We start from the raw sequence: 13,109 nt of genomic DNA, 5'->3' as shown, positions 1-13,109 counted from the left end.
CTCCAGTGAAACATATAATAATGGCCGCCCATCAACTCAAACTGGCTGTACAGATAAGCCTTAAGCTCTTTCTAAACAGAGGAAGAGACAGGACTGCTTACTGCGGTAAGGCACTTCGGAACATGGTTCCACGCAAATCTTAATCTGAACAGCTGTGCAAGCTCTGCGAGGAGCAACACTTTTGGGTGACAAACTCAGGCATTGCGATAATGCGGGGACATTACTGAAAATGTGTTATTCTAATGTTAAATGTGTGCCACTTGGCAGGGCTGATCAATAGCATCGTAACCGATTACAAATTTGGCCCAACTTGAAAAATGGAAGAGGAATGGAGGCTTGATGGGAATGTCTATACACACTTATTGCTGGACAAAAGCGCTAAAATTAATATTACCCAAAGTGCCACCTCGGCCACATTTCATCTTTGATTAATGCCACTGTGCTTTGGAGGTGCTATCCTGGGGTGCAAAAATATGTTGTGGGGAAAAAAGGGTTACTGCTGGACTGGTAATGTATTAAATGATATACAGCTTGGTGTGTTAAGGTGTTGTCATTTACTGCAGGCACTTTTACTGTTTTTCAAAAAAAACAAAAAATTACCATTACAGATTGGTTTTAATATGACACATTTTGAAATTGACATGAATAATAGTGACGCAACTAATTCTGCTTTCAAAATGAATATGGGCATCACTGAAATAGGAAACAAATCACATTGGTTTTCATAGCATGCTTCATGAACTGGATAAGAGTGTGAGTGAATTGGATACGGTGAATTGTGTGTATAACATGCACTGAAAAGCACATGACACTAACAGCCAATTACAGAGAACTTCAAGGCAAGCTCTGTAAGAGGAGGGGTTGTGGACAGGAGCACATTGAAAAACACGTGCAGAAACAAGAACACAGTCCAGTCACACCCATTTCTGCTGTGCTATTTGGATCACAGGGCTGTCAATCTCCTAGAGTCAAAGCTCTACCAATGAGGCCCCTGCATGTGGTCCTGCCCCCGCCCTCCAACCCATAATTCTATTCAGGCCTTCTTCGTTCTTTTGCAGTAGCACGAGGTCCCTTGCTGAAGTTTCCAGCCGTAGGCCTCATCTAAGAGGAGCATAAGACTTTGGTGGCAGTGGCACTGATCAACTGCCTGCCAGTGCCCAACAGCCGCACCCAGCCCCAGCCTAGCTGAGCCCCGCAGCCCCAGTGCTGTGTCGAAGCAGCAAGGACAGAAATTAGGACTGGAAGCCACGGTACGTAGATGGGATGCAGCCCTTTCCCAGAGGCCACAGTGTTAAGTGTGTGAGGGAGGAGGGGTTACATGGCAGGGTGGTGTGGGCTACGATAATCTTATTTCGTGGGAGAGCCCAGATGCTTCTCCCCGTCACAGGCAGCGCCGCTGTGCCGTTCTGGGGGCTACAGCTCAGTGGGCAGGCCTGCGGACGGAAAGAATGGACAAGCCACTCGGATCCGCCTGGAACAGTGCTGAGCATCGGTGTAAATGCACCAAAGCCCTGCCCAGGGCGGAGCGAGGGTGAGCGGAGAGTGTCACGAGATGCACGAAGCATATCGCGCAAATAACCACTCCACGCATCAGTTAGCGTAAAAGGCCATTTATTAGGACAGGCATGACGTTCAACAATAAACATAACCTCGTTAACTTGAACAATCCCCCCAACATCCTGCCATTCACTCCATCATCCACTCACGTGTTCCACCAGCCACTCCCAATTCACACCATGACCTCTTTGCATCTCATTCACTTTCCCCTTTCACTTTCCAACTCCTCCGTCATCTCCATCCATCACACTCCCGTCTACCACTCCCCCCATCCTGCACCTGTAACCCCCTCCCTGAAAGGGTGATTCTGCCCGTCATGGACTTCCCACCCCTCCCAGTTCCCGTCAGCACCCCTATCCCGCCATCCTGTCCTAAACTGGCACGTTGCCTAACATGACAACTTCCACAAAAACGCCCACGGCACCCCTTTTTAATGTAGGGTGGGTGGGTGGTACAATTCACTTCTCTCCCTGAGGCACCGGGGACAGAAAGAGGAAGTCCTTCCCCTTCCTGTCCCCTTAAATCCGCCTCCTAACCCCTCCCACCCCTGACCTAAACCCCCTAACTACTTCCTGCCTGTCCTGCTATCGCGCGAACTCCCCGGGGAAAAGACTGGTCTGCCGACCTGCTTTCCCCCGGGGGCCGCATCGCGCAAATAACCACTCCACGCATCAGTTAGCGTAAAAGGCCATTTATTAGGACAGGCATGACGTTCAACAATAAACATAACCTCGTTAACTTGAACAATCCCCCCAACATCCTGCCATTCACTCCATCATCCACTCACGTGTTCCACCAGCCACTCCCAATTCACACCATGACCTCTTTGCATCTCATTCACTTTCCCCTTTCACTTTCCAACTCCTCCGTCATCTCCATCCATCACACTCCCGTCTACCACTCCCCCCATCCTGCACCTGTAACCCCCTCCCTGAAAGGGTGATTCTGCCCGTCATGGACTTCCCACCCCTCCCAGTTCCCGCCACCCAGGGAACCCCCGGAGGGCGGTTACCTGCCCCACCACACGTGCACCTTTCGAACTCATACTCTCGGGCACCAGATAGATTCATTCCACAAATGGCTAATCAAGTCGCGCAACTCCATTAGGTAGAAGGCATTCCCCATGTGAGAAAGGTGCACGCCGTCGTCCCGGAAAAGAAGTGGCTGCTCCAGCTGAAGCCCGACATGAGCCAGCACGTGGATCCCTTTATCTGCACAAAAGAGTCTCATAGCCCTGTTCAGTTTCCTGCGTGCCCGTTCGACTGCCGCAGGCTTGAGCGCACCCCTCCAGATCCGTCGTGGAACAAACTCGGTCCACACAATACAGGCGCCAGCCAGATTGCGTTTCATCGCATCCAAATCCCTCTGCATCAAATGCAAAAGTGACACCCCCGACTGCTTCACTAAGTCATTCTCCCCCAAATGGATGATGAGCATGTCCGGGCAGCCCAGCTGCGCCACTTTCTTTGTGAGCCATGGTAGCAATTCTCCCCAGCGCATTCCGCTCTTACCCCACCATTGAACTTCATGATGGCTGCTCCTCAGGCCCAGGTTACGGCCGTACACCCGCCTGGCAGCATACTTCTCCCCCCAGTGCACGAAAGAGTGCCCAACGACCCAGGTGACCGTCTTGGCCCCCGGCCCACGAACACAACCTACGAAGAGAAAGAGATTAGTACCTCAGCAGCACAAGAGAAACAACAACAAAAAACAGTGCAGCCGGCCAAGCAGCACGCCCCACCCTCTATTTACGCACATAGCGCTCGCAGCAACGCGACCTCCACCGACCAATCCTCCGGATCTCCTCCCATGACCAACCCAGACCCGCCGCAGCCGTGGCCGCCCCGATTCGAAACGAGTGCGTGCCAAAACGCGCCGGGTCCCTGCCCAACTTCCGCAAAGCCATCCGCAAAACCGCCAACAACTGAGAGGACGTCAATCGCTTTCGCGACACATGCACAAAAATCTCCCCTTCCAAGTTCCGTACTCGACCACAAAATGCCAACCACTCACGCACCGGGCACACACCCTCATACCCGCTCTCCGACAACCACACCCATTTGCCCCGACCCAACTGGTCTGTCTTTGAACGTCCCAACCATATACCCAAACGAACCCCATCCACACGCACGTCCGCAAACACTCGGCCCGGCGCCCCCCGCGACCCCAGCAACTCTGACACCCGAAATGCACCAAAAAACATCCAAATCATGCATAAACGAAAGAGCGCCACCTCTTCCCCGTCATAACAACAGAAATGCAACTCCCTCAAAACCTGCACCAATAAATCAAACGTGACCGCCTCCCGTGGCAATTCCCCCCCACCCATCTCCGCCCTCACCCGACCCCAACCTTTTAACATTCGGCTCAGCAGATCCGCCCTAGCCGGATCAAAACCCAAATACACCATGCTGTAGAAAGATACGCCCGCCAACTTGCCAGCAATCGTCGTCTGCGACAGCCCTTTATCCATGCAATCCAACACAAAGCGCACCACCCCCCGCTCACACTCTTCCTTGGACAATCGTCCCACTCCCAGCTCTCCCCCCACCAAGGACCCAAACTCAGCCCACGCCAACCTGTACGCCCGCCTAGTGGACCCCGCTATCGACCTCTTAACCAACCCAACCACTCTCACTCCCCCCAGGCCCAGATACCCTCCGGCACCTTGGTCTTGCAAGCTTCCGCTCCCGGCGCCAGCTCCCTGAAGCGCTGCCACTGCGAACGAGATAACGCATCCGCAATTTCGTTACTCACTCCAGGCACATGTTGCGCGCGGAACAGCACATTGTAACGCAGACACAGCAGCATGAAACTTCGCAGCAAGCGCAGCACCCGCAGGTCCCTTTCCTTTTGATTGTTCACCAAGTCCACCACAGTCATGTTGTCCACATGAAACAACACTGACCTGTTCCTGAACTCCGGGCCCCACACCAGCAAAGCAACCAACAAGGGGAAGAACTCCAAAAACGCAATGCTCCTGCCCTGCCGCAGCCAATGAGCCGGCCACTGCTCTGCACACCAGCGGCCGTCCCAGAAAATTCCGAAACCGGCAGCACCCGCCGCGTCAGAGTAGAGCTGAATCTGCCACACCATCCGGTCACGCGCAAAATCCAAGGACACACCATTGAAGTCCTCCAGGAAAACCAGCCACACTCGCAAGTCCGACCGGACCCCCAGCGTGATCCTGATCCTGTGATGCGGGAGGGCCGCCCCCGACATGGCCATGCCGAGCCGCCTGCAAAACGTCCTTCCTGCCCTCACCACCCGGCACGCAAAGGTCAACAACCCCAACAGTCGCTGCACAGACCTCAACTCCAGCTTCTGAACCTCGATCGCACTCCTCAAAGCCTCCTGCATCTCCCCCACCTTCCGTACCGGGAGCCGCGCCTGCCAAGCCACCGAATCCAACTCAATCCCGAGAAAAGTCAGGCAACAACTAGGCCCTTCAGTCTTCTCCGGTGCCAAAGGCACCCCAAAATCCTGTGCCAACAACTGAAACTGCCGCAAGGCCGCGCCACAAGCGCCAGAGTGACCCGCGCCCACAAACAGAAAGTCATCCAAATAGTGAGACACCAGCCGGTGTCCACTGCGGTCCACAAAGGCCCACTGCAAAAAGGAGCTGAAAGTCTCGAAAAGCGCGCAGGAAATCGCACAACCCATCGGGAGAACCATGTCCACGAAGATGGACCCGTCAAACTGCATACCCAACAGTGAAAAATCAGCGGGGTGAATGGGGAGGAGGCGAAAGGCCGACTTGATGTCACATTTGGCCAACTCCGCCCCCTTCCCACAGGACCTTACCAAGCCTATGGCATCATCCACCGACGCATACAGTACTCTTGAGTCCTCTTCAGCAATGAAATCATTCACCGACCCTCCCTCAGGCCAAGACAAGTGATGAATCAATCGAAACTCGCCAGGTTCTTTCTTGGGCACCACTCCAAGAGGTGAGACAATGAGATCCGACATCGGCCAATCCGCAAAAGGACCTGCAATCCTGCCCTCCGAAACCTCCTTCTCCAATTTACGAGCCACTACCTCCGGCAACTCCTTGGCTGACCGCAAGTTCTCAGCCCAACGTCTCTCCCTCGGCCCCTGATAACCAATCCGAAAACCTTCCATGAAGCCCCAGTATAAACGCAGCGCCGCTTCCTTATCAGGGTACCGGGAGAGCCATGGACACATGGCCTCCAACCTAACCGGAGTATGGGCCCTTCGGCCCAGGCTGACCCCTACCCTTGGCAAGCTTCCACTGCTCTGACGGCGAAGCCAACGTGAGGCACTGTGTAACTGCATGCCGCCCCCCGCACTTTGAACACTCATGCTTGAACTTACAGGAGGGGCGGTTGCAGAAACCCTTATTAAAACCCCAACAGGCCCCTGAAGACACTGGCTTGTACTGTTGTCCTGCAGCCCCGGACCACACTGCCTGGTTTCCCGAACCTCCTGAACTCCCTTGGCTACCCGCCCCAGACTGGGCGGGGCGCGACTGAAAAGACCGATAAGTCACCGGAAGACCGCTAGCCGTATGAGTAGAAGCCGCCGCCTGCGTCGAAGACATCCATTGAATCCAAAGCTCCTGGTCCACCTCCCCCCATGGCTTGTCCGGATTGACGCTGATCCTGGCCCTAAACTCCTCGTCGTAGCTCAGCCAAGCAAAACCCCCGAAATGCAGCTGCGCCTTCCTAATCACGTCCATATACTTGAACAGAGCAATCGCCCGGTCACCATGCTTCTCGCAATATATACTCGCGTAAATCAAGAAAGCCGACGTCCAATTCTCCATCGTAACCGGCACCCTCGGCCGCCTGGTCAACTCCCATTCCTCCTCCTTAGACCCTTCCTTCGCCTGAATCTCCCTATGTAGCAGTTTAAAAACATCCACATACTCATGCCTCCAAATTTTCCCTCTCGTTTTCTCTGACAGATGCGATCCCAGGGGCACGGCCAAACCCATATAAGGCAACTTCTTGGGGAGCTTCCCCACTCCATCATCTTTGCCCCCCAAATCCTCCACCTTGTCGGTTTGTGCACTGGCCGTCGTGACCTGCTTCCCCCCGGCAGCCGCCACCGGCTCCTCCCCAACATAGGCCCCCGTCCTCACAGACCCATCCCCCACCCCCACCGACCGGCAGGGTTTCTTCCTCCCTCCTTTCCCCCCATCAGTCCATGCGTTCCACCAAGAGCCCTCACCTGATAAGGTTGCAGGAGCGTCCGTCTCCCGTCGCCGTGCGTCCGCCGGCTTCATGGTCCCCTTGGTGGCCCGACTGGCGCCATCTCGTGCCTCATGGGAAACACCTACCGTGGCGGATGCCACCTTAGCCCTGTCCACACACTCCGACTCGCGCAACTCACCCTCTTCCAACTCATCCTCCTCATCCCCATAGTCCAACCACTCATCCTGAACATCCAGCGGCACCACTTCCGTCACCACTCTCTTGGCACCCTTCCCTTTCACACCAGGCATAAACTCGCATTCCAGCATCGATGGTGCCCGCTCCCTCGATGGAGGGCAGGCCGCCGCGGACCCCCCTGCTGCTTCGTCCCGGCGTTTGGAGGCCGTTTTGCGCCCCGCCGGCCCACCCCGGCCTCTGCCAGCTGACCCCGCTGGCTTGTCTCCCCCCCCCCCCCGAGCCGTATGCGCTCGGGGAGGCCCCGGTGCCAACAGGTCTCTGATCCGTCAAGGCAGTCCCTGAACCTTCCACCCAGACCCACTGCCCGCGCTGCCCGGGGGATCCCCTGCCTCCACCTCCAGACGCCCCCCTGCCACGCGCAGGCGCCAGGACCCCATCGCCCTTGAGCGCCCCACCCGCCTTCGCCTCACTGACCTCCTGCAAACGCTGCCACTCCTGCTCATACTCGGCAATGATGCGCCGCTGATCGCGGGCCCTCTCCTCCTCGGACATGTGCACCCACCTGTCATAGATGGACGACCGACCAGGCACCCCCAGGCCTCCCCCCCCGGGCACGGGTGCCGCAGCACCCTTCGCCCCAGTCTGCTGCTGCGCCTTCAACGGGCCTTTGCCCTTGGAACCCTGCTGTTTGACAACCCCCTTACGGCCCCCCGAAAGGTCGACCGGCTGATCCAGGACGGAGAACTCCTCCTCCCCCCCAGACTCCTCACCAGACAGCGTGAGTGCGAAATCCTCACCAGCCGCCACCTCCCACTCACCCAGGTCCTCCCCCCCGCTACCCTCACTACTCTCATCGTACCCCACCAGCTGGCCCACACTCCCCGACCCCCCGGCACGGGACGCCAGCGGAGTCCCGTCCGCCCCGCCCGCCCCACCGGGAACCGCATCCTTGGCCTCGATCTTGGCCGGGAGGCTCAGACGCCGTCCCCCTTTCTTGGGTGCCTCCTGCTGTTTCTTGCCCTTAGATCTCCTAGGCGCGCCCCCCCGAGCCCCAGCGGGCTCGTCCAGGCATGCAGCGACAACCGCAGCCACCCCCGCCGACGCTGACCGGGGCGTGCGGGTCATTCCGACCCAAGCCTGTTCCAAGACACCGGGCTGGAGGAGGTCTGTCCTCCCCGCCCGGCCAAGCACGAGCAGGGCAGCCCTCACCGCCTCCGCATCAGGCGTTGCCATGCTTCAGCTATAGTTTACAGACCTTCCTCGAGATGAGTGAGGTTCGGCACCCTAAATTCCAGCCCGTCCGCGAGATGCGTGAGGTTTGGCACCCCGCGAGATGCGTGAGCTTTCGCCCCGCCGCGCACCGCACCGAGATAACAAGGGGTCACGCTCCGCAAATCAACTAAAATGGCAAGCCACCTAACTAAACTCAACTCAACCTGCCTAACACGTCGCTCTGGGGCACCAGAAGACGACCTAAGCAGTAACTCACACACCGCCTACCTAAGAGCTCCCTACAATTCACTTCTCTCCCTGAGGCACCGGGGACAGAAAGAGGAAGTCCTTCCCCTTCCTGTCCCCTTAAATCCGCCTCCTAACCCCTCCCACCCCTGACCTAAACCCCCTAACTACTTCCTGCCTGTCCTGCTATCGCGCGAACTCCCCGGGGAAAAGACTGGTCTGCCGACCTGCTTTCCCCCGGGGGCCGCAATGTGACCATAGGAGATGCCGGTCTAGGCAACGGTGTGCGTGGCCGTTACACTTGACTCGAACACATTTTAGAATGATGAGCAAACAAAACCCGTTCCCCTACATTTTTTTCATTTTCAAAATGTGTTCTAGGACGGCAGAATTAGCGAAGGCCGTTCGATAAGGCTCGGCCTTTCGAGATGGTGGGTGCGCAGCACCCGTGTAGCTAGGTGGGTGGGGGGGGGGCGGACCGCCCCAGGCGGCACTGTTTTGGAGGTGGCAAGCCAGTGTACAGTGCGTGCGGAGGAATGTGAAGTGACCCGCCGCGATGCACAACTCCGTGAGGGCCCTTGGCACGTGCAGGAATGCGCCCCACATTTCACTCTAAACTCCGGGAAAGCAGGCCGCGCACATCTCCCAGCAGGCTGAAGAAAATGAAGGTTTATTCAGACAGGTAAGACTCACGTGAAACATCCGCAAATATACAATGTGCACGCCTTATTGCAAAATATGCTTAATTCTTGTGTAATCGCAATCTTACAGAAAATACATTTCTCAGCAAGTGTATAGTTTACACACAAAACTTACGCCTGCAACCGGCAGGATACAGGTTCCAGAAGAAAATGTCTTTTTGCAGAAATGCTGTCTCTCAGCAGACATTTTCTGCTCAAGCCAGCCAACTACAGGAAAAAACTACTAAATCATGTTTTGGCAACTTTTCTATGAACTGGGCATTGTGGGTAGCGTTTGCACAGGCCTGCTTCTGAGTCGATGCAAAGACGAGGTTGTCTCTGGTTATTTATTATGAGATATTTTGGTAGTGGGGCTGAGAGAGAAACACTACAGGATGGGGTGCCTTTGGTTAATAAACTCATGTCTGCACACTATGCGAGGCTCACTCCCAGCGCCGCAATAAGCAAAAAATCAGTTCATTACATTTTGTGGACTAGCAAGAAGGACCCCAAACATGTCTCACGTGGAAACCGGAAGCACTCCCACAGCCACAGAGGAAAACAGACTGCTGGGTAAATAGAACAGGAAAAGAAAGAAGGAATGTTGGAAGAAAAGGGTGAAAAAAAGGAAGTAGGGATGATGGAGTAGGAGGATGAATGGATATGTGGATGAATGAGTGGATGAAAGAAGAAGTGAATGATGATGGATGGACACATGAAAGTATAGCAAAGATATGGGTGAGTGCGTGAATGGATAGGTGGATGGACAAGTGAAAGGATGGCAGAGCAAATGGATGAATAGTTGAGTGAATGAATAGGTGGAGGGACAGCTGAAAGGAGGATAAAGTAAAGGGCTGGATGAGTGGGCGAAAGATCTGTGAATGGAAGTCGTACTTGATGGATGATGAATGGATGGCAGGGTGAATAGATGGGTGGCAAAGTGAATGATTGTATGGATGGATGGCAGATTGGCTGGATGGCAAAGTAAATGAATGGATGCGTGGCAGCGTGAATGGATTAAAGGCAAAGTGTCTGAATGCATGATTGGATAGCAGAGTGATGGATTGATGAATGAATGGCAGAGTAGATGGATGGATGGATAAGCAGATGGATGGCAGAATGGATGGATGGTGGAGGGGATTGATGCATGGCAGAGTGGATGAATGGGTGGTTTAATAGCAGAGTGGGTGGATTGACGGATGAATGAATGGCAGAGTGGATGGGTGGTTAAATGAATAGATAGAAGAGTTGATGAATGGATGGGTGGCAGAGTGGGTGGATGGTGAATGGATGGCAGAGTGGATGGCAGAGAGGGTAAATGACAGAGTGGATTGATAGATGGATGGAAGAGAGGATAGGAGGATGGATGGACGGCAGAGTAGGCTGATGGATGGCTGAGTGGATGAATGGAAGAGTTAATGAATTGATGAAAGGATGTCAGTTGATCGATGAATGGCAGAGGTGATGGTAAGATAAAAGAGTGGAGGATGGATGCAAAGAGAATGGATGGCAGAGTGAATAGATCAATGGGTGGCAGAGTGGATGGTTGGTTTTTAGATTGTATGGATGGGCAGATGGATGGCATAATAGATGGATGGCAAATTGGATGGATGGATAGATAGATAAATGGATAGAATGGGGAAATATTGAATGATGGATGAAAGAATGAATGGATGACATAATCTAAAGGTGAAATAGTGGATGCCAGTAGGTGGATGGAAGGGTGAAAGAATGAATAGATAGATGCATGGATGGAAGACATAATGAAGCTGTTCTATTGCTATAGCTTTGCTTATGTTTCTAAATACTGTCGTTGTTTGGTAGAGTGTGGGTGTAGAGTGTGACCTATGTGGGAGTTGTCTTGGTGTTGTGCTTGATGTCTAGCGGGTGGTTTTATTGCTGTGGTCTTGTAGCAGCAGTTCAGTATGGAGAGGTGTAAGAGGAGAAAGGGAAGGAAGGGATACATTTACTTATGCATTTAGCTACCATTTTAGTGCTGGTGGGCCTTCATCAATTGAGACTTGACCTTCGAGGTTTGCTCTAGGCTTACGCCGCAGTTTCACACCATTTCTTATGCAGTGGAGTATAGAGTGGCGTTGTAACTTAAACCCTGCCAATCCACCCCTGCTGCTCGTCGATATTTTTCCCCAGATTCACCCTCCCCGCCGCTACCTGCCATGGGCGGCAATCTGGGGGATAGCCCCGGGCGCCAGAAGCTCTAGGTACGCCTCTGGTGCGCAGAGAATTAAATGAACTCTCTTTCCCTTTTTTGCCCAGAGAAGAAAAAGACAATGTCCACTTCTGGCAGCTACCACCAGCGTTTCTCGCTTTCTTTTATTCTCTCCATGTTTCACTCCTCCTCATTTGCTGAAGACAGTGACTACAAGAAACGGTTATCACCCTTTCTTTTCTCTCCTTTATTTTTTCGCTTGACAAAGAGTATGCAAAGAAGAAACGCTTTTGCCGCACATGTAGTATTTTCCTACGTTATTCTGTACCAAATGGCATCCTCGGGACGTAGAGACGATAAAGATTTAACATACGGAAAAAATTAAATAAAGGAAGATAGAGTGCTTTTAAAGTCGACAGCTTTGTTTTAAACACACCCAAACACCTTAGCGCCACTTGAAAGAGTTTGCCAATGAAACTCTACTTTCATTTTCTCCTCTTTCTTTGAACAGCATTGTTTTCCCTAGATGTGGAAGTGCACTGGTACCGGAGGGATTGCAATATGTGGTTAATGCATGGAGTGGAAAGCTAAACTTTTAAATGTGCTCCTTATCAGCTGTTTTTCTTATTTTGGTTTATGAAATGTGTAAGGCAGCTGTGTGTTCAGGGATTGGGTCTTTTTAAACTATACTGCTTCCATTTTGTAAGTATATAAGCAATGAACACTGAAACTTGTCCCTTCCAGGCCCTGTAGTCGTGCCCTTATCTTTTCAGCCAAAAACACTAATTGATTGCTGGATGAGTATAAACGTGTTGTACCTGCTTACATTTCACATGCTTTACTTAATCTTGCATTCCCTACAAGTGTTTGCTTTTTCCAGGATGTTATTACTTAATTGTTTCAGGCAGCATAATACTCATGTCTAGTGCATGATTTGAATTGAGTCACATCGGGTGTTTATAGCAGTCCTAGTTTCTCTCAGTGGAGCAGTATGGTGTTCAGTTGAGGAGAGGATGTGGCACTATGGCCAGAGCTGTCGAATTTGGAACTGGGGAACCAGGATCAGCCCTTATGATCAGTCCACCAGACCACTCTCCTGAGGGAGCACATTCCTATGCAAGCCCTTAAAAGCCCTGTTTTCTTGGCCCTAGCAGTGGCAAGTGTGCCTTTACCTTGAAGGCCTGTCCACCACAATCCATACTTGAGTTTACCTCCAGTCTTGCAGGCAGGCCTATGAAGCAGCAAACCCTATCGCAACAGCAACTCTTGTCAATGAGGCCTCAGGACCTTTTAGACCAGTATGCCTCACCCATTGGTACCTCTATTGGCCTTGTTCCAGAAGTAGCACACCAAACTAAGGGGCATATTTACAAGTCCCTATTGCCACCAGAAGTACTTTTTTTCTTATTACATTGTGGTGGCGATACAGGCTTTGCCTTCTTTGCAAGGCAGTGTCCGAGGCTTAACGCTGCCTTGTCAATAAGGCACCCTTTTACACTATAGTGTGCAAGGGGTGGGCAATGGGTGTTTTGCGGTAGGCATTCTGCCAGAGCACCATTAATTTGTACGCTGCTACATATTTACAAGAGTGACATAAATATGGGGCAGTGCCAAAATTAAGACGGGGAAAACCTGGTCTTAACAGGGCGCAATGAGCAGAAATACTTTACTTCTCATACTTCTCATAGTTTTTGCTGTTTTTATGTGTACTGCAAGGTGCAGCGCATATAAAAACAGCAAACCACCATTATGTATGTGCAGGAATGCGTCCCTTCCTGCACATAAATTTATAATATTTATAATGATGTGTTTCAAATTCTATGTATACTGTACAAAGCAGCACACAAAGAAGTTATATATCGCCATTTAAGATTGTTTATGTGCAGG

General features: G+C 52.6%; 2 protein-coding genes across 2 annotated transcripts in view; one reads left to right on the top strand and one right to left on the bottom strand.

The window, feature by feature from the left end:
• Nucleotides 1–2,232: 2,232 nt before the first annotated feature.
• LOC144827240 (uncharacterized) lies at nt 2,233–7,054 on the bottom strand. Its single transcript, XM_078685629.1, has 2 exons — nt 6,754–7,054; nt 2,233–3,212 (listed from the first exon to the last, which is right to left on the bottom strand). Exons 1-2 carry the CDS (start codon nt 7,043–7,045, stop codon nt 2,599–2,601), a joined length of 906 nt encoding a protein of 301 aa, XP_078541755.1. The 5' UTR covers nt 7,046–7,054; the 3' UTR covers nt 2,233–2,598.
• A 1,896-nt stretch (nt 7,055–8,950) lies between these two features.
• Nucleotides 8,951–13,109, top strand: part of LOC144828029 (uncharacterized) — a 37,977-nt gene continuing 33,818 nt past the window's right edge. The window contains exon 1 of the mRNA XM_078686169.1: nt 8,951–9,054. Within this exon, the coding sequence (XP_078542295.1) occupies nt 8,966–9,054 (89 nt within the window). The 5' untranslated portion in view covers nt 8,951–8,965. The remainder of the gene's footprint in view (nt 9,055–13,109) is intronic.

The sequence above is a fragment of the Lissotriton helveticus genome, chromosome 4_1 (genome assembly GCF_964261635.1).
Source record: "Lissotriton helveticus chromosome 4_1, aLisHel1.1, whole genome shotgun sequence".
In the NCBI taxonomy this organism is placed as follows: Eukaryota; Metazoa; Chordata; class Amphibia; order Caudata; family Salamandridae; genus Lissotriton; species Lissotriton helveticus.
The sequence above is the reverse complement of the archived record's forward strand: the minus strand, read 5'-3'. Positions and strand labels throughout refer to the sequence as shown.

What these genes read in the sequence shown, in the direction of transcription:
- LOC144827240 (XM_078685629.1), bottom strand. Translation starts at nt 7,045, where the DNA reads ATGCTGGAATGCGAGTTTATGCCTGGTGTGAAAGGGAAGGGTGCCAAG. An exon ending in CGCTCCTGCAACCTTATCAG is followed by an intron (nt 3,213 to 6,753) that starts GTGAGGGCTCTT and finishes TTCTCTTCGTAG; the next exon opens with GTTGTGTTCGTGGGCCGGGG.